The 22500-nt window shown below is 44.9% G+C and overlaps 1 protein-coding gene across 1 annotated transcript in view; it reads left to right on the top strand.

Moving 5' to 3' along the window:
* LOC138972024 (uncharacterized) overlaps positions 1–22500 on the top strand; it is an 82333-nt gene that overhangs the window by 19616 nt on the left and 40217 nt on the right. The window contains exons 4-9 of the mRNA XM_070344865.1: positions 23–126; positions 8564–8744; positions 9503–9673; positions 11340–11500; positions 19569–19656; positions 20399–20502. Coding sequence (XP_070200966.1) covers positions 23–126; positions 8564–8744; positions 9503–9673; positions 11340–11500; positions 19569–19656; positions 20399–20502 — 809 coding nt within the window. The remainder of the gene's footprint in view (positions 1–22; positions 127–8563; positions 8745–9502; positions 9674–11339; positions 11501–19568; positions 19657–20398; positions 20503–22500) is intronic.

The raw sequence follows: 22500 nt of genomic DNA, 5'->3' as shown, positions 1-22500 counted from the left end.
AATTTTTATTTTATTTTTTCAGATCTGAAGAAAAAATTCATGGAAGAGCCAATGAGTCAGACAGTGAGCGCGGGTTCCCTGGCTGTCTTCAGCTGCATTCCACCGGAGGGAGAACCCTTGCCGGAGGTGGGAAGCAATTTCGTTTTCATTTATTTTAAAGGCCCACCCCGCCTCGTGAAAACACTTTGCCTCATCGTCTCAGATCTGGTCAGGATTTCACACAAGATTAGACCACCACTCCCCTCGTGACAACATAGACCATCACTCCCCTCGTGACAACATAGACCATCACTCCCCTCGTGACAACATAGACCATCACTCCCCTCGTGACAACATAGACCATCACTCCCCTCGTGACAACATAGACCATCACTCCCCTCGTGACAACATAGACCATCACTACCCTCGTGACAACATAAACCATCACTCCCCTCGTGACAACATAAACCATCACTCCCCTCGTGACAACATAAACCATCACTCCCCTCGTGACAACATAAACCATCACTCCCCTCGTGACAACATAGACCATCACTCCCCTCGTGACAACATAGACCATCATGTGAATGAATGCAAATGCGCTAGTACGCTGTCATACAGGAATCAAACACAACTCCAAATGTAAGTTCCCTCCACTGTATTAATCAGTTATGACAGCATACACACAAATACACACAATCATGAACATAAAGGTTAGATACTCAAAAAATCCGGTACTCACAGTTTTGTAGCAAAAACAACTAGAGATGACAATCTCGTACAATTGCGCTATCAAAACTCTCTACTCTTCAATCAGGTAAAGAAATACAACCAGTCCGTGACCTCATAGGCGCACGATATCTATTTTAAGTGTAACGACTCACGGCTCTTGTATAGTCAAAAATCACCGTCTACTCTGTCTACTAAATATTCTGTATCTCTTAAGTAAGCAAGTTCTTGTAGACATATTTTAATTCTGGTCCTACACAGAATCACACAGCTTCTATAGCCGTACACTAGGAAATGTATTTACTACTAAATCCTTTTACTGGCGACCTCGGTCTACGCAGTAACTATCACCCAGTGACCTCTAGGGTCCAACTATACGGACACAAAATAACCGTGCTCTAGCGTCTAGAAATCCCGTCGAATCTCCGCTAGGCGAGCCAATAGGTAAGATAATTACGGCGACTTCTCAGATCCTTGGTGCCGTCATCTGGTCGCTACCTTCCTGTCTGACCGGTTATACGACGCACTGCACAACATAAATAGCGGACATCTTGTCTTAGATACCTGTCTGCTATGTTTAAAGTTACAGTGTTAGTCGATTCAACTTATGCGATAAACATTAACGATACTCAAATGCTTATTCCATTTACCTGTTAAGTGCTCTACTCGGGCTTCCTTTCTCCCGGTCGATTCCCGTGACAACCCCTCCCTGTCGCTGGACAGTGGTTAAATATAACTTTACTTTCGTTGCGATGTACAAAGTCAACTCTCTCGGCCAGTGAGTTGAATTCACAGAACGTGCCATACACTTCTCTACATCACGCTACTATCTCTGGTTAGCGCTCTAAAAGCGTGGAGGCTATCACTATAAACTTTGCCTGTCAATGTTATTCGTGATTTCCTTCACACGTCCCCCCCTGAAAAAAAAGAATGTTCCATTCTTTTCTCAGGCATCCTCCGACCTGCTAAGGTGCGTATGGAATCTGTTGATCCGATCCTGATCGTGACAGAATGTCAGCGAAGATGTTGTCGTCCCCTGGCAGACTCTTGATGGTGAAGCGGAATTCCTGGAGTGACAGTGACCAGCGCATGATCCTCGCGTTCTTGTACGACGACGACGTGATGTACTGAAGTGGTCTGTGATCTGTCTCCAGGTGAAATTTCTGCCCCCAAAGGTATCTCTGGAACTTGGTCAGTGTCCAGACAATGGCTAAGCACTCTCTCTCGATTGTACTGTAGCGTGTCTCTCGTGGGAGTAGTTTCCTGCTGGCAAACGCTGTTGGAAGCTGCATTCCATCATGTACCTGCAACAAGACTCCTCCGATGCCTGTGCCACTGGCGTCCGTCCTCACTGCAAACGGCTTGCTGAGATCCGGCAGCTTCAGGACAGGTCCTCTGGAGAGAAATTTGCTGATCTGCTCGAAAGCCAGTGCACATTCGTCTGTCTATGTGACGGGCCCTTTCTGGCGGCCTGCCAAGAGCTTGGTCATCGGTGCTGTCAGTGTTGAGTAGGATGGAACGAACTTCTTGTAATATCCGATCATTCCCAGCAACGATCTCACTTGTTTCTTGGTCGCTGGTGCGGTGATCTTCAAGATTGACTCGACGTTTTCTCTGATGGGTCTCAGTTCTCCCTTTCCGATCGTGTGTCCCAAAAACTCCAGTTTCCTGAATCCAGCATACACTTTACTTGGCTTGGCTGTAAACCCGCCTGCGCATAGTGCCTGGAGAGTCTCACGTGTAGCTGTCACGTGTTGGCGCCAGGTAACGCTGGCGATGAGAATGTCATCAAAGAAATTGATGGTGCTCGTGCCGAGCAGCTCTCACATGGCTCTCGCAAATGTCGCTGGGGCTGAGACTAGTCCAAAGGGTACCCGGCAAAACTGCATGCGTCCTTGTGGTGTCTGAAATGCCGTCTTTGGTCTGTCTTTCTTCTCAATGAAGATCTGGTAGTAGCCTTTGGCCAAGTCGAGTTTGGTGAAATACTTTGCACCTGCCAATGATGCACAAATCTCTTCAGGATTAGGAATGGGTTTTGCGTCGAAAACTGTTATCTTGTTAAGGGCCCTCAGGTTCAAACACATACGTTTCCGCGTCGAATTCTTCTTGGGAGCAGTATGGGGATGTGGAGGGTTCGATGATCCCTAACTCTCGTAGTTCCTTCACCTCCTATATGATGTCTTTCCATGCTGCGAATGGCAGTGGGTACTGTTTCGTCCGCGTACTGTCTGTCGTCACCCGGATTGAATGGACTTACTGTGCCTCTTGATGCTCCTGGTGATGCTCTTAAACATTGCTTGAACTCACGGAACGCTGCTTCAACCTCCTGGACTTGATCAGGGTCCAACTCTTCATCGATGTGGGCCTCCTTCCAGCTGGAAGTTGCCTCATCCTGTGGCAGTTCCACAGTCTCAAGGTTGAATGGTGTTCCGTCCTCTTCTTCTAGCAATACTGCTACCGCTGTTGGCTTGGTGCCCTGGGGACACACGTTGTTTCCTACGATCTGGTGGTAGGGTATTGTCTTCGGTACTAGCATCTGGTTTGACATCGTTGTCTGGCACTTCTTCTTCTTCTCTGTTGTCATTCTTGCGGTGCTGTTGCCTCTGTCTACGTAGAGCTTGAGCATGTTGGCATGGTATACCTTCTGCGTGGTCAACATGTCAATTCTGTGGTCATTGTTGAAAACTTCCACAACTCTGTAAGGGCCTTTCCACTGCATATGGAACTTGTTTGCTGTAGTCGGTAGAAGTAGCAGAACTTGGTCTCCGACTGCGAACTTCCTCCTTGTGAATCTCTTGTCGTGGTGATGCTTCTGAATCGCTCTGGCATTGTCCACTGCGTCGTGTGCCACCTTACAGGCGTCGTAGATCATGGTCTTCAAGTCAATGACGTATTGGTAGGTAGTCTTTGCCTCCTGGGCACTCTCTCTGCCAGTCCAGGCGTTGGCAAGTAAGTCGATGGGTCCTTTCGGTTGCCTTCCGAAGAGCAGTTGGAATGGGGAAAATCCTGTACTTGCGTTGGGCAGTTCTCTGATGGCGAAGAGTAATGCCGGCAGATACCTGTGCCATAGCCTTGGTTGAGTCGAGATGACCTTCTTCAGCATGGGCTTCAGGGTGCCGTGCAGACGCTCGACGATACCATTGGACTGCGCATGGTAAGGCGACGATACCATTGGACTGCGCATGGTAAGGCGACGATACCATTGGACTGCGCATGGTAAGGCGACGATACCATTGGACTGCGCATGGTAAGGCGACGATACCATTGGACTGCGCATGGTAAGGCGACGATACCATTGGACTGCGCATGGTAAGGCGACGATACCATTGGACTGCGCATGGTAAGGCGACGATACCATTGGACTGCGCATGGTAAGGCGACGATACCATTGGACTGCGCATGGTAAGGCGACGATACCATTGGACTGCGCATGGTAAGGCGACGATACCATTGGACTGCGCATGGTAAGGCGACGATACCATTGGACTGCGCATGGTAAGGCGACGATACCATTGGACTGCGCATGGTAAGGCGACGATACCATTGGACTGCGCATGGTAAGGCGACGATACCATTGGACTGCGCATGGTAAGGCGACGATACCATTGGACTGCGCATGGTAAGGCGACGAAAATACACCTTTTATGGAGAGTGACTTCCGGAACTCTCGCATCATGTCTGAGGTGAACTGGGGTCCATTGTCTGACTGGCTTTCATCGGGAATTCCCATCCTGGCGAAAACAGAAAACAGTGCTTCGGCCACTGTAACAGAGTCTATCTTCTTCAGTGGTATTGCTTCCGGAAATCTAGTCGCCACGTCGATGACTGTCAGGATGTGCGTGTGCTTCTCCTCCGTGGGAGGAGACAAGGGGCCAACGAGGTCGATAGCTAGCTACTCGCTTGAATGGTGTCTCTATCCTTGGCATGTTATCTAAGGGATTATCTCTGGTCTTTCCCTTTGCTTGAGTTCTCTGGCGAATATCACAGGATCTACAATACTCTACTATCTCTGGTTAGTGCTCTAAAAGCGTGGAGGCTATCACTATAAACTTTGCCTGTCAATGTTATTCGTGATTTCCTTCACACATCACTCCCCTCGTGACAACATAAACCATCACTCCCCTCGTGACAACATAGACCATCACTCCCCTCGTGACAACATAGACCATCGCTCCCCTCGTGACAACATAGACCATCACTCCCCTCGTGACAACGTAGACCATCACTCCCTCGTGACAACATAGACCATCACTCCCTCGTGACAACATAGACCATCACTCCCCTCGTGACAACATGGACCATCACTCCCCTCGTGACAACATAGACCATCACTCCCCTTGTGACAACATAGACCATCACTCCCTCGTGACAACATAAACCATCACTCCCCTCGTGACCACATAAACCATCACTCCCGTCGTGACAACATAGACCATCACTCCCTCGTGACAACATAAACCATCACTCCCCTCGTGACAACATGGACCATCACTCCCTCGTGACAACATGGACCATCATTCCCTCGTGACAACATAGACCACCCACTCCCCTCGTGACAACATAGACCATCACTCCCCCGTGACAACATAGACCATCACTCCCTCGTGACAACATAGACCATCACTCCCTTGTGACAACATAGACCATCACTCCCTCGTGACAACATAGACCATCACTCCCTCGTCACAACATGGACCATCACTCCCTCGTGACAACATGGACCATCACTCCCTCGTGACAACATAGACCATCACTCCCTCGTGACAACATAGACCATCACTCCCTCGTGACAACATAGACCATCAGTCCCTCGTGACAACATAGACCATCACTCCCTCGTGACATCATAGACCATCACTCCCTCGTGACAACATGGACCATCACTCCCTCGTGACAACATAGACCATCAGTCCCTCATGACAACATGGACCATCACTCCCTCGTGACAACATAGACCATCAGTCCCTCGTGACAACATAGACCATCACTCCCTCGTCACAACATGGACCATCACTCCCTCGTCACAACATGGACCATCACTCCCTCGTCACAACATGGACCATCACTCCCTCATGACAACATGGACCATCACTCCCTCGTGACAACATAGACCATCACTCCCCTCGTGACAACATGGACCATCAATCCCCTCGTGACAACATAGACCATCACTCCCTCGTGACAACATAGACCATCACTCCCTCGTAACAACATAGACCATCACTCCCCTCGTGACAACATGGACCATCACTCCCCTCGTGACAACATGGACCATCACTCACTCGTGACAACATAGACCATCACTCCCCTCGTGACAACATATACCATCACTCCCTTGTGACAACATAGACCATCACTCCCTTGTGACAACATAGACCATCACTCCCTCGTGACAACATAGACCATCAGTCCCTCGTGACAACATAGACCATCACTCCCTCGTGACATCATAGACCATCACTCCCTCGTGACAACATGGACCATCACTCCCTCGTGACAACATAGACCATCAGTCCCTCATGACAACATGGACCATCACTCCCTCGTGACAACATAGACCATCAGTCCCTCGTGACAACATAGACCATCACTCCCTCGTCACAACATGGACCATCACTCCCTCGTCACAACATGGACCATCACTCCCTCGTGACAACATGGACCATCACTGCCTTGTGACAACATGGACCATCACTCCCTCGTGACAACATAGACCATCACTCCCCTCGTGACAACATGGACCATCAATCCCCTCGTGACAACATAGACCATCACTCCCTCGTGACAACATAGACCATCACTCCCTCGTAACAACATAGACCATCACTCCCCTCGTGACAACATGGACCATCACTCCCTCGTGACAACATAGACCATCACTCCCTCGTGACAACATAGACCATCACTCCCCTCGTGACAACATATACCATCACTCCCTCGTGACAACATAGACCATCACTCCCCTCGTGACAACATAAACCATCACTCCCTCGTGACAACATAGACCATCACTCCCCTCGTGACAACATAAACCATCACTCCCTCGTGACAACATAGACCATCACTCCCTCGTGACAACATAGACCATCACTCCCCTCGTGACAACATAAACCATCACTCCCTCGTGACAACATAGACCATCACTCCCTCGTGACAACATAGACCATCACTCCCCTCGTGACAACATGGACCATCACTCCCCTCGTGACAACATAGACCATCACTCCCTCGTGACAACATGGACCATCACTCCCTCGTGACAACATGGACCATCACTCCCTCGTGACAACATAGACCATCACTCCCTCGTGACAACATAGACCATCACTCCCCTCGTGACAACATAGACCATCACTCCCTCGTGACAACATGGACCATCACTCCCCTCGTGACAACATAGACCATCACTCCCTCGTGACAACATAGACCATCACTCCCCTCGTGACAACATAGACCATCACTCCCCTCGTGACCACATAAACCATCACTACTCTCGTGACAACATAAACCATCACTCCCCTCGTGACAACATAAACCACCACTCCCCTCGTGACAACATAAACCACCACTCCCCTCGTCACAACATAGACCATCAGTCCCCTCGTCACAACATAGACCATCACTCCCTCGCGACAACATGGACAGCCTCGGTGCAGTATGTGCATCCATTTGCATGGGTGGGACTGAAACATGTCATGAATCCTGACGAATTTTAAATGGGCGGGGGGGGGGGGGGGGGGGGGGGGTCTGGGGGCCCCTAGATGCTGAAGGATTTGTATAATTAACAACCAGAAAAACGTCACCAGACATTACGAATCCGGATTTCTGGAATATACAGAATCCAACCCATGCATTTCGTATAAGCCAACAAACAGTGCCAGCTGACCACAGCCATCAAACAGTGCCAGCTGACCACAGCCATCAAACAGTGCCAGCTGACCACAGCCATCAAACAGTGCCAGCTGACCACAGCCATCAAACAGTGCCAGCTGACCACAGCCATCAAACAGTGCCAGCTGACCACAGCCATCAAACAGTGCCAGCTGACCACAGCCATCAAACAGTGCCAGCTGACCACAGCCATCAAACAGTGCCAGCTGACCACAGCCATCAAACAGTGCCAGCTGACCACAGCCATCAAACAGTGCCAGCTGACCACAGCCATCAAACAGTGTCAGCTGACCACAGCCATCAAACAGTGCCAGCTGACCACAGCCATCAAACAGTGCCAGCTGACCACAGCCATCAAACAGTGCCAGCTGACCACAGCCATCAAACAGTGCCAGCTGACCACAGCCATCAAACAGTGCCAGCTGACCACAGCCAACAAACAGTGCCAGCTGACCACAGCCAGCAGTCAGGATGTTGAGTTTTGTATGTGACCAAGTGGAGCGATGGTGTCATCATCAGATCTGAAACGGTTAGGCGATGTGTTTTCAGGACTACATCTAAAACGGTTAGGCGAAGTGTTTTCAGGACTACATCTGAAACACAAAACTTAGCTCTGTGACCTGCTACTACATTTTAATTACAAGGTTTAGTGCCCTGGATCCGAATGGTCGGTTTCAAAGGAAAAGCACCAACAATGTCTACAATTGTAAACAGTACATATTTAGTGCATGCAATAATGACTTAAAAATGTTGTTGTGTAGCAGTGGCTATGACGTAATGTGATGACGTGATGGTGTGTGACAGTGGCTATGACGTAACGTGATGAGGTCATGTTGTGTTACAGTGAATATAACGTAACGTGATGACGTAATGTTGTGTGACAGTGGCTATGACGTAACGTGATGACGTAATGGTGTGTGACAGTGGCTATGATGTAACGTGATGACGTAATGTTGTGTAACAGCTGGTGTGGCGTAAGGACGACAAACGAGTCAACCCTGACAAGGACGACAACTACGTGATTGGAGCAGACGGCAGCTTGACCATCGTGACGTCACGTGCGCAGGACGCAGGCAGCTACGAGTGTGTGGTCAAGAACGACGCGGCCCGGAGGCACAGCGAGATCGCCACACTGACCGTGCAAGGTAAACTCTCCCCACTAAAGTGCCGTTCACATAGCAAACTTTCTACAGCAACTTTTCCCTACCACGTCGCTTCGATGGAGTGTATGAGAGGGAGGGACTTCTAAAGTAAAGCAGGTGTCCAAAGTCAGGTGGGAGGTTACCCCCAGGTTATGTTGAAAACTAGCATTTGAAAGGGGTAGGTTGGATCTCTGCTTGAGAAACAAAGGTAGATTCGCGCGGTACGGGGGGGGGGGGGGGGGGGGGTGGGGGGTGGGGGGGGGGCGTTCTGAGCCCAGAACCACCTTCACCCCTCCCCTAGATCAGACCCTGTTTCCCTTCTAAATGCCACGCTTGAGGGGCAAACAAAACAGATTATTTCGGACAGGTACGTACATTTAGTCTAAGATATATCTTCATCTCTTTAGATGTACATGACGCTGAAGAATTTGGATTTGTTTTGGTGGTTTGCTTTGATTTCAGAGTTGAGTGTTATATTTATATAGTTTATCAGTATTGTATGTCCGACGATATGTCATTTGTCTGCACGACACACGTGATGAAGGCGTTTGCTTGAGTTCGTGTCCCTATTGGTTTTCTTATATAGTTGTGCCATGTTCAAATTGAATAAAATCTTCTTTGAACGAAGAGGCAAAAATCTAAAACATAAGAAGTAATAAAAAAAAAAAAATAATACAAATAACCTTCCGTTCTTGATATTTTTTAATTCTAAACGAAATGACATTCAAGTGAATCTGTCATCGTCTGTGTTTGGGTTTCAGACGTGACAGAGGAGGGTGAGGAGAAGGACATGGAGCAGACGACAGTGGCCACGGACACGGCCAAGCCCCGCAACGAGCGCGACACAATGGGGCCTGTCTTCAACGCTGAGCCGCAGAAAGAGGTCTACGTTACACCCACCGAGCCCGTCTCCATCGTCTGTGACGTCGACGGTACGTCTCGCTTCTCAAATCACATCACATCACATCAGATCACATAAGATCACATCACATCACATCACATCACATCACATCACATCACATCACATCACATCACATCACATCAGATCACATCAGATCACATCACATCACATCACATCACGTCACATCACATCACATCATCACATCACATCATCACATCACATCATCGCATCACATCACATCACATCTAAATCAAATGTGTGTGTTTGTGTGTGTGTGTGTGTCGTGTGTGTGTGTGTGTGTGGGTGGGTGTGTGTGTGTGTGTGTGTGTGTGTGTGTGTGTGTGTGTGTGTGTGTGTGTGTGTGTGCGTGTGTGTAAGTGAGTGCGTGTGTGTGCGCGTGTCTGTGAGTGGGCATGATGAGTGCGTGTGAATGGCTGTGACTGGTTGTTGTATGTCACATCAGGACGTCTTGTCTCAAAACTACTGTGTGTATCGACCAGCTACTCTACGTGCTATTCAGGCGCGGACCTGATGACGTTGCAGTGTTAATGCCTGCGTATCTTCTTCAAACCAAACAGAACATATCTGTTTGTATATCTCTGTCTTATAACTCAATGTCCTGTGTCAAAACTGATCCCCGCGTGTAACGTCTGGCCGCCCTGTCTTGTAGTGAGGTAGGGATCTGATCACGTTACGGTGTAACGGTCTGCGTTCAGATCTAACAGGACATCAGGGGTGAGGTGCACGACCAAGTTGCCACCCAAACGGGAGCCAGCCGCAGTGTTGATTGGTTGAAAGTGAGATTTGTTGTGATATCAACCAATCAGACCCTACAATTTGTTCGCTCCCTTGTGGGTGGCACCCACTTTCTGTTCGTGGCCCTCGGCCCTGTCTGTATCTCTGTCTGTATCTCTGTCTGTATCTCTGTCTTACAGCTCTGTCTGTATCTCTGTCTTACAGCTCTGTCTGTATCTCTGTCTTACAGCCCTGTCTGTATCTCTGTCTTACAGCTCTGTCTGTATCTCTGTCTTACAGCCCTGTCTGTATCTCTGTCTTACAGCTCTGTCTGTATCTCTGTCTTACAGCCCTGTCTGTATCTCTGTCTTACAGCTCTGTCTGTATCTCTGTCTTACAGCCCTGTCTGTATCTCTGTCTTACAGCCCTGTCTGTATCTCTGTCTTACAGCCCTGTCTGTATCTCTGTCTTACAGCTCTGTCTGTATCTCTGTCTTACAGCCCTGTCTGTATCTCTGTCTTACAGCTCTGTCTGTATCTCTGTCTTACAGCTCTGTCTGTATCTCTGTCTTACAGCCCTGTCTGTATCTCTGTCTTACAGCTCTGTCTGTATCTCTGTCTTACAGCCCTGTCTGTATCTCTGTCTTACAGCCCTGTCTGTATCTCTGTCTTACAGCCCTGTCTGTATCTCTGTCTTACAGCCCTGTCTGTATCTCTGTCTTACAGCTCTGTCTGTATCTCTGTCTTACAGCCCTGTCTGTATCTCTGTCTTACAGCTCTGTCTGTATCTCTGTCTTACAGCCCTGTCTGTATCTCTGTCTTACAGCTCTGTCTGTATCTCTGTCTTACAGCCCTGTCTGTATCTCTGTCTTACAGCCCTGTCTGTATCTCTGTCTGTATCTCTGTCTGTATCTCTGTCTTATGATTGGTGTGTAACGTCTGGCTGCTCTGTCTCATGTTCAGGCGCGGACCTGATGACGTTGAAGTGTAACGGTCAGCGTATCGACGAAGACAAGCTGGAGGTCCAGCATGACCGCACCTTGAGACACCTCAGGAAGGTGCTCAACGTCACCTTCGCCGAGGTGGAGAACTTCGTCAACACGTTCCGCGAGGAGGAATACAAGGTAGGGGGCGATCACCTCCACACCACACACCTCCACACAACACACACCTCCACACACCACACACCTCCACACAGCACACACCTCCACACAACACACACCTCCACACAACACACACCTCCACACACCACACACCTCCACACAGCACACACCTCCACACAACACACACCTCCACACAACACACACCTCCCCACAACACACACCTCCACACAACACACACCTTCACACAACACACACCTCCCCTCTGTAGCTCTCTGAGACCCCACTAAGGCATACATCTACATCCCCACAACACACACCTCCACACAGCACACACCTCCCCTCTGTAGCTCTCTGAGACCCCACTAAGGCATACATCTACATCCCCACAACACACACCTCCACACAACACACACCTCCCCTCTGTAGCTCTCTGAGACCCCACTAAGGCATACATCTACATCCCCACAACACACACCTCCACACAACACACACCTCCCCTCTGTAGCTCTCTGAGACCCCACTAAGGAATACATCTACATCCCCACAACACACACCTCCACACAACACACACCTCCCCTCTGTAGCTCTCTGAGACCCCACTAAGGCATACATCTACATCCACACAACACACACTTCCCCCTCTGTAGCTCTCTGAGATCTAACAAATCACACTCAATTACTGCTTTTTACCACAGAGGTATTCTAGCATCCAACGCGTAGGACAATCAAAGCACAGTCTCTCAGATCTGGCCAAGCATTCACATGGGATAAGACCTCCCCTCCACTTTGACAATTACCCAGAAAGCAATAGGTTTGATAGTTTCTGTGCCGATTGGACATTTATTGATGAATTCAATTTGCAGATTGACACTGAGGCCAAACAAAAATATTTGTTGGTTTAGAGTAACGTGACCCAAAAAGAAAGGGTCGGTAGGTCGGCTTTTTAAAAATATTTTTTTAATTAAATTTGGTCGATTTTAAAGGTTACTAGTACCTTATGGTTCGAAAATTGTCCCCAAAGTTGGGATTTTTGAAAGAAATGAAAAAAAATGTTAGGGTCTGCAGGAATAAATAGGGTCGGTCGGGTTACCCTAAACCAACATATATTTTTATTTGGCCTAATGTCCGTTAAGGAATGGATTCATTCAAATTTCAATTCTGCACAGAAAACAAGCAAGCTGTTGCGTTGTTGGTTTGTTCCTAAGTGGAGGGATTGTCTTATCCCTTGTGAAAGGTCGGTCAGGTCTCAGACAGTGAGCTGGACTGTTTACACTGGATAGTGTCGCCCTTGACAACCACGGTTATAGGCAAGTGTTCTGACCCTTGTACAATGATGGTCCAGCACAAACAGGGTACCATAAATGAAGAATATTCAGTGACACCTGCAGTAAATCCACTGTACATAGTTCACGCTGACTTCGCCATGACAAGCATGTTTAGATGAGCTTATCGTATAATTATACAGGTTGAATTAAGTTTGCTTCAAGGTGTTTATAGCAGATTGTTTTCACTGCTCGTGCAAGTAGCATACTAATGATGCACGAACGATAACTAACAGCAGTGAATGTGCAACAAACAATTCTCGAACGTATGTATGTTCATTTACTAATCTAAAACAAACTGACTGATCTTATTGGGCAAAACGTCTACTAACTCCTCCGCTACTACAGTATTGGCTTCGTGTGCCTGATACAAAGTCTTATTGCGGTTCTGGTGCGCATGCTTTGCTTAGGATCAGAAAATCTTGGGTGAATAGTTGAGGAGACTCGGACGATCTTTAACTTTCCTTTACTTGTCTTGAGTGTAGAACTTTATTGTGCGTGGTCCCACTTATTGTGAGATCGTCTTCATCAAACAATAGCACACGCACACACACACACACACACACACACACACACACACACACACAGACACACACACACACACACACACCAACAACAACACCAACAACAACAACAACAACAACAACAACAACAACTACAACAACAACAACAACACAAATCAAAATATAGCTCTACTGTCAGAAATCCAATTATCCCTACAACGTTGGCGATGACAGTGGTGCACCGAATGTGTGATGATAATGTGTGTCATACTGATGTGTGATGATAATGTGTGTCATACTGATGTGTTTTCCACGCAGCTAAGGAACGTGGAACGGATCTTTAAGGTGTGTAGATCCACTTCTATCTCGGTTCCTCCACTTTGGTTGTCGTATCATTCAGCTGTTTGAAGATCTGACAGACAAGGGGAAGTAAGCACTCTACATGCATATGACATGACTGACATGTGCAATAGAGTAAGTGAGGATTACGCGGAAGCAATCTCCTGGCGTCTTATAGAATAACAAGCATCGAGATGCAAAAGAAACTTTCATTCGCATTGATAGTGAAAATTGATAGTGAAAATTGATAGTGAAAATTGATAGTGAAAATTGATAGTGAAAATTGATAGTGAAAATTGATAGTGAAAATTGAGAGTGAAAATTGAGAGAGAATATTGATAGTGAAAATTGAGAGTGAAATGAATAGTGATGATTGAGAGTGAAAATTGAGAGTGAAAATTGAGAGTGAAAATTGAGAGTGCAAATTGAGAGTGCAAATTGAGAGTGAATATTGAGAGTGAATATTGAGAGTGAATATTGAGAGTGAATATTGAAAGTGAAAATTGAGAGTGAAAATTGAGAGTGAAAATTGATAGTGAATATTGAGAGTGCAAATTGAGAGTGAAATTGAGAGTGAAATTGAGAGTGAATATTGAGAGTGAATATTGAGAGTGAATATTGATAGTGAAAATTGAGAGTGAATATTGATAGTGAATATTGATAGTGAAAATTGAGAGTGAAATGAATAGTGAAAATTGAGAGTGAAATGAATAGTGAAAATTGATAGTGAAAATTGATAGTGAAAATTGATAGTGAAAATTGATAGTGAAAATTGATAGTGAAAATTGATAGTGAAAATTGACAGTGAAAATTGAGAGTGAAAATTGAGAGTGAAAATTGAGAGTGAATATTGAGAGTGAAAATTGAGAGTGAATATTGAGAGTGAAAATTGAGAGTGAAAATTGAAAGTGAAAATTGAGAGTGAAAATTGAGAGTGAAAATTGAGAGTGAAAATTGAGAGTGAATATTGATAGTGAATATTGAGAGTGAAAATTGAGAGTGATTATTGATAGTGAATATTGATAATGAAAATTGAGAGTGAAATGAATAGTGAAAATTGAGAGTGAAATGAATAGTGAAAATTGATAGTGAAAATTGATAGTGAAATTGATAGTGAAAATTGAGAGTGAAAATTGAGAGTGAAATTGATAGTGAATATTGATAGTGAAAATTGAGAGTGAGATGAATAGTGAAAATTGAGAGTGAAAATTGAGAGTGAATATTGAGAGTGAAAATTGAGAGTGAATATTGAGAGTGAAAATTGAGAGTGAAAATTGATAGTGAAATTGATAGTGAAAATTGAGAGTGAAAATTGAGAGTGAAAATTGAGAGTGAATATTGATAGTGAATATTGAGAGTGAAAATTGAGAGTGAATATTGATAGTGAAAATTGAGAGTGAAATGAATAGTGATAATTTAGAGTGAATATTGAGAGTGAAAATTGAAGATGAAAGTAGCTTGTTAATTTTGAACAATGCTTGTTATTCTCAAAGGTGCGGGGAGACTGGTTCTGCACACCTCTCTCTTAGTCTCTTGCACATTGTGTATACTGCGTTTGGAGCGTGTTGTTTATCAGATCCTAACATGGCGCTCTGCCTCAGCTGTGTAAGATTCTCAGCTGTTTAAATTCATCTGGAATATTGCTGTCTTTGAACGTTTACTCTTCAACAAGAATAATATATGTTTTGAATACTTTCTACATTTGGTTTGTTGGTTGAGATCTGCTGTTTTGATTAATTCCTTGTTTCTTATATTTTTGAATACTTTATACCATTGGTTTGTAGACTGGATGTCATAGATCTGCTGTTTTGATGGTTTCGTTGTTTCTTATATTTTTGAATACGTTATACAATTGGTTTGTAGACTGAGTCTCATCTATAGATCTCCTGTTCTGATTGCTTCCTTGTTTCTGTTCTTTCGTGCATTCCAAGGACTCTTTTGAGGTGAGAGCTCACGACTGCAGTGAAAAATGGACATTGGTCATTCGATCTGAAAACAACTACAACCATGGTTATGCTTCTTATGTACCCACGCTGCTATGTCTTGGGTGTTGTTTTCATCCGCTTGGTTGCACTGTATTCGTTTTCTTGCATTCTATTTCAATTTCTTTTTAACATAGAGGGGGGAATCGAGACGAGGGTCGTGGTGTATGTGTGTGTGTGTGTGTGTGTGTGTGTGTGTGTGTGTGTGTGTGTGTGTGTATGTGTGTGTACCCCCGTTTCCACAGGTTTGGTTGCCTAAATCACCATAAGGCAACCATCCACACGTGGATGGCAACCTAAACTCTGGATGGCAACCTAATTGTGTGGATGGTCGCTTCATTTAACACCGTTAAATTGACTTTTTTGACGGAAAGAATGTCATAACAATGTTCAAAATGACATTCTTTCCGTCCTCTATAGGCGACGAAATAGGTCAAATTTTGTGCATTTTTTAGTGCAAAATTCTTCGATGCCGGAGCGAGTACTGCACCCAGTGCTGTTGTAGTGCAAGTGCACTAGAAAGGCACTTCACCCAGTGCCGCCTCTTAGGTAACCATCCACACTTTAGGTACGTGTGTGTGTGTGTGTGTGTGTGTGTGTGTGTGTGTGTGTGTGTGTGCGTGTGTGTGTGTGTGTAGAGCGATTCAGAGTAAACTACTGGACCAATCTTTATGAAATTTTTCATGAGAGTTCCTGGGTATGATATCCCCAGATGTGTTTTTCATTTTTTCGATAAATGTCTTTGATGACGTCATATCCGGCATTTTGTAAAAGTTGAGGCGGCACTGTCACACCCTCATTTTTCAATCAAAGTGATTGAAATTTTGGCCAAGCAATCTTCGACAAAGGCCGGACTTTGGAATTGCATTTCAGCTTGGACGCTTAAAAATTAATTGATGACTTTGGTCATTAAAAATCTGAAAATTGTAATCAAAATTATTTTTTTATAACACGATCCAAAATTACATTTATCGTATTCTTCATCATTTTCTGATTCCAAAAACATATACATGTATTATATTCGGATTAAAAACAAGCTCTGAAAATTAAAAATATAAAAATTATGATTAAAATTTAATTTTTGAAATCGATTTAAAAACAATTTCATCTTATTCCTTGTCCGTTCCTGATTCCAAAAACATATAAATATGATATGTTTGGATTAAAAACACGTTCAGAAAGTTAAAAAGAATAGAGATATAGAAAAGCGTGCTATCCTCCTCAGCGCAACCGCTACCGCGCTTTTCTGGATTGTTAATTTCACTGCCTTTGCCACGAGCGGTGGACAGACGATGCTACGAGTGTACGGTCTTGCGGAAAAAATGCAATGCGTTCAGTTTCATTCTGTGAGTTCGACAGCTTGACTAAATGTTGTTATTTCGCCTTACGCGACTTGTTTTTTTTTATAAATCTGTTGCTTTGCCATGATTATGGTTTTATCTGTGTCCGTGTTTCTGTTTTACTCACCCTGTCTATAAATATACTGCTCAACTTTGAGTTGGTATCTCTGTCCGTGTTTCTGTTTTACTCACCCTGTCTATAAATATACTGCTCAACTTTGAGTTGGTATCTGTGTCCGTGTTTCTGTTTTACTCACCCTGTCTATACATATACTGCTCAACGTTGAGTTGGTATCTGTGTCCGTGTTTCTGTTTTACTCACCCTGTCTATACATATACTGCTCAACGTTGAGTTGGTATCTGTGTCCGTGTTTCTGTTTTACTCACCCTGTCTATACATATACTGCTCAACGTTGAGTTGGTATCTGTGTCCGTGTTTCTGTTTTACTCACCCTGTCTATACATATACTGCTCAACGTTGAGTTGGTATCTGTGTCCGTGTTTCTGTTTTACTCACCCTGTCTATAAATATACTGCTCAACTTTGAGTTGGTATCTGTGTCCGTGTTTCTGTTTTACTCACCCTGTCTATAAATATACTGCTCAACTTTGAGTTGGTATCTCTGTTTGCTTCCGACGGCAACACCGGCAACACCGGCAAAACGTTTTTCGAATTATTGATTGATTAGTGTTGAGCTGCACCATTGTTTAAAAAAAAAAGTAAATACATTGCTTAATCACATACACATTAATGGAATTGTTTACGGTTGAAATATTCAATCTCATTGTATGTGCAATCATGACCTGACATCTCCTTATACATCCTAAGTGTCCGCGTCGTAAGCCCGTGTCAGATAAAGTGTACCGGAATTAATATGTACACATGTATAACATCCCTGTCTATTCAAATATACTCTTGTGTCATATATTCGCCAGTTTTCAACTTTCCAAAACAAAATATACCGCCAGTCAATTGTACATTTTTTGTATCAAAAATACCCTTTTTTGTCTGAAGCTTGGTATCCAATATTTTATATATCTGACATTCTGTATATTTGACACTCTGTATGTATCTGACATTTCGAATATCTGACATGTTTTTTAATTATCTGTCGTCTTCAATTCTCTTCTCGTTCTGTCTTTTTTCTTTGCTGTATCCATCCAACGATTTAATAGTGTTGAAAGTTTCTCGCTGGACTCTTGGTCTCGCTGCATTGGAACACCAGGGTTTTCCGGCATTGGAACACCAGGGTTTTCCGGCATTGGAACACCAGGGTTTTCCGGCATTGGAACACTAGGGTTTTCCAGCATTGGAACACCATGGTTTTCCGGCATTGGAACACCAGGGTTTTCCGGCATTGGAACACTAGGGTTTTCCAGCATTGGAACACCATGGTTTTCCGGCATTGGAACACTAGGGTTTTCCAGCATTGGAACACCAGGGTTTTCCGGCATTGGAATACCAGGGTTTTCCGGCATTGGAACACCATGGTTTTCCGGCATTGGAACACTAGGGTTTTCCAGCATTGGAACACCAGGGTTTTCCGGCATTGGAACACCAGGGTTTTCCGGCACCAGGGTTTTCCGGCAAGCGAGTGTGTGATGTGCGCAACATGATGAACCACGGGCATCGCACTGTGCAAACGCAAAGCTTTACTCCATTTGTCTACACAAATGATTGGAGTTGGGGGGAGGGGGGTGGGGTGGTGGATGGGGGCATGGGCAATGCGACGTTGCTGAGTGAAAGCGTGGTTGTCCACGCCTCTGTTATGACTGCAATAACCTCTTTCGCACTAAATGTGTTTCTTGTTGTTTTGTCCATGTCTTGTTTGTCTTGTTTCGTCCTTTTATACATTCGATTCACCTTAAACCGTCGTATATTTTGTATATCCTTTTTTGCACTGCCAACCTTTCATTCTGACAGACCATCTAACCGTGGGTTTCTTTCAACTGTCATGCCGCCTGAATTTTCCAAACAGTATGAATATATTTTTGGTATTGAAATGTTAATGCCTACCATCAATGCTCACTAAAGGATCTATGTCGTCGTACAAAACCCACAACATTGGACCCACTGTTTAACACACGGGATTTGTTTCCTTATCTTCGGTAACTTTGAAACATTTTACGATATTTTTGCCATCTTGCATATTGTTTTTGAACAGCGAAATATGTGTGTACGTTTTAAATGTTATAACTTCTTAACTCTCTCTTTGTATGCCTTATGCATGCATGCAGATAGCCTTGAGCCACTAAATATATTATTCATATTCTTACCATAACTTTGTCACCATTGATATCTCCGCTCCCCCCCCCGCTCCATTTCCCGCCTGATTCTTTGAACCATAAAGATGTATGTACTGTAAATAATATTGTTTGAATCACTAACAGTATACATTGCTGAGTTCAATATCGTGTTGTGGTCGACCCTGTGTGTGTAGAGACTTGCCCACATCTTGACAATCTGCTCGTAAACTGTTGATTATTATGAAATAAAGATGGTCAGGTGTTGTTGTTGTTGTTGTTGTTGTTGTTGTTGTTGTTATTGTTGAAGTGTTATTGGTCACGCCGTACAAGGACTGCAGCTGTGTTGTGGTTTTGCAGTGTGAGTGCGTGGCGTGGTACCCGGACCCCAAAACAGTGCGGTCGTGGGCCTCCGAGACCAGTCAGGCTGGATCCATCTACATGGCCTGTGAGTTCGCATCTGGTGTTGGTTGGTGTGCGTGGGGAAGGGGAGGATGTGTGTGGGGTTGTGTCGGTAAGAGTGAGAGTGTGTATGTGTGTGTGTGGGTGTGTGTGTGTGTGTTTGTGTCTGCGTGTGTGGGGGAGTGTGTGCATGCGTGTGTATGTGTGTATATATGTGTGTGTGTGTGTGTGTGTGTGTGTGTGTCCGGCTTGCGTGCGTGAGTGTGTGTGTGTGTGTTGTATATCGTTGAAACTCTTGCGAAAAGGGGCAAATAATACGTCTACCCATGGCCTGGCCGGATCTACGAAGGTTTTGTGGGTTCTGGAACCCCCCTCCCCCCTTTCCTTGTGAATGTACCTTTTGTCTCAAGGAGAGACCCAAATGAACCCTTTCAAATGCTACATTTCCACAGCATCTTGGGAGGGTCCCACTGCCGGGGTCCCACTGCCGGGGGATGGAACCCAGACGCAGCCCTTGTACCCCTTTTTTTTTAAGAAGCCCCTCCCTCTCATACACTAGGTACAGGCTTTTGTTTCATGATGATGATGACGATTATGATGATGATGATGATGATGATGGTGGTGATGATGGTGATGATGATGATGATGATGATGATGGTGAAGGTGACGACGATGCCGATGATGATGATGATGATGATGATGATGATGATGATGATGATGATGTTGATGGTGATGATTAACACATGCTGTGTGTGCAAACTGTAACAGGGTGTGTCTCTGTTGTGCAGTCCTGGAGGCAGACTTTGTGCGGCAGCCGTCTGACGTGACAGTACAGGACGGAACTCAGGCCATGCTGGACTGCCAGCCACCCGAGGGAAAACCCAACCCCTACGTACGTAGTGCAAATAGAGAATACTACATAGCTTGCTGTGTCGTACCAGATTTACACGAGGTTTTTTAAAAAAATAATTATTGAACTGCGAGCAAAGGCGAGCAGCTGTTCACTATTTGAAAAAAGAACGAGTGTAAACCTGGTACGACACAGCAAGCCATGCAGTATTCTGTTTATTCTACATACTGTACTTACGTGTATCTTACTCAAAACGTCCCGCAGTCGAGGCGGCCAAATTGAAGACACTTTTTTGGGAACCTCGATCTCTGCCAAAGCCCTATGCAATCTATTACGTCTAAGCAAAAAAACGTCACTCTAGAAATTGTAGCGTGACGTGTTAGTTTTAAACATTAATGGAGGGGAATTAGCGAGTGCACATGTTTTTCCTTCAATGACGTTTGTCTCGGTGACTGTGGCATCATAAGCAGTGGAACAAGAGGTCCCTGCCAGACTTGCTTGACACCACATCATTTACATGATACACACACATGTGGTTTGAACGATATTGTTATCTACTGAGTGGTATCTCTAACGTATGTGAGATAATAATTAGTTGATTCATTGGTCTTATGTTCTCCCAAAATATGACTGCCTCGATTGTGGGGTTAAAACGGACATATACTTAAACATCCACAAGTGCAAAAACACGAGTGAATGTTGGACTTTCAGCCCATGAACGAACAAGAAGAAGAAGAAGGTGAGATTGGTTTTAGATTCACCCAAGAGAAAAACAAATCCCTACGCACGTAGTGCAATGATATGATATGATTGATTCAACTATCTTGGAACCATCCGAGGGATAACCCAACCTCTTCCTACGTAGTTCATTGATTCGTTGGTCTTCCCCCGAAGTCGGCGTATGGCTGCCTAAATGGCGGGGTAAAAACGGCCATATACGAAAAACCTACTCGTGCAGAAACAAACACGAGTGAACATGGGAGTTGCAGCCAATGAATGAAGAAGAAGGGGAGATTTGTCTTATAATCACCAGAGGGAAAACCAAATCTCCACGTACGTAGTTCAATGATCGGTTGATTGATTGGTTTTAGAGCCATCCGAAGGAAAAACCCAACCCCTGTGTAGGGCCTACGTAGTTCAGTCATTGGTGTATTGATTGGTCGTACAATCAACCGAGGAAAAACCCAACCCCAACGGATGTATTTCAATGATCGCTTGATTGAAAAATCCCTAGATGGTTTAATTGATTAGTATGGTTGTTTATGGCACAAGTCGAGGATTATGAATTCTTCTTTACAAGACTGCACCAATGGCATTGTATTCATTGCTGGCTATTTCATGCTACAGGTGTACTGGGTGTTTTATTCCACAGGTGCACTGGTTACTTTAATCCACAGGTGTACCGGTTACTTTAATCCACAGGTGTACCGGTTACTTTAATCCACAGGTGTACCGGTTACTTTAATCCACAGGTGTACCGGTTACTTTAATCCACAGGTGTACCGGTTACTTTAATCCACAAGTGTACCGGTTACTTTAATCCACAAGTGTACCTGTTACTTTAATCCACAGGTGTACTGGTTACTTTATTCCACAGGTGTACTGGTTACTTTATTCCACAGCTGTCCTGGTTACTTTATTCCACAGGTGTCCTGGTTACTTTATTCCACAGCTGTCCTGGTTACTTTATTCCACAGGTGTCCTGGTTACTTTATTCCACAGCTGTCCTGGTTACTTTATTCCACAGGTGTCCTGGTTACTTTATTCCACAGGTGTCCTGGTTACTTTATTCCACAGGTGTCCTGGTTACTTTATTCCACAGGTGTCCTGGTTACTTTATTCCACAGGTGTCCTGGTTACTTTATTCCACAGGTGTCCTGGTTACTTTATTCCACAGCTGTCCGGGTTACTTTATTCCACAGGTGTCCTGCTTACATTTTTGAACAGGTGTACTGATTACATTTTTTAACAGGTGTACTGATTACATTTTTGAACAGGTGTATTGATTACATTTTTGAACAGGTGTACTGATTACATTTT

The sequence above is a fragment of the Littorina saxatilis genome, linkage group LG7 (assembly GCF_037325665.1).
Source record: "Littorina saxatilis isolate snail1 linkage group LG7, US_GU_Lsax_2.0, whole genome shotgun sequence".
Classification (NCBI taxonomy): Eukaryota; Metazoa; Mollusca; class Gastropoda; order Littorinimorpha; family Littorinidae; genus Littorina; species Littorina saxatilis.
The sequence above is the reverse complement of the archived record's forward strand: the minus strand, read 5'-3'. Positions and strand labels throughout refer to the sequence as shown.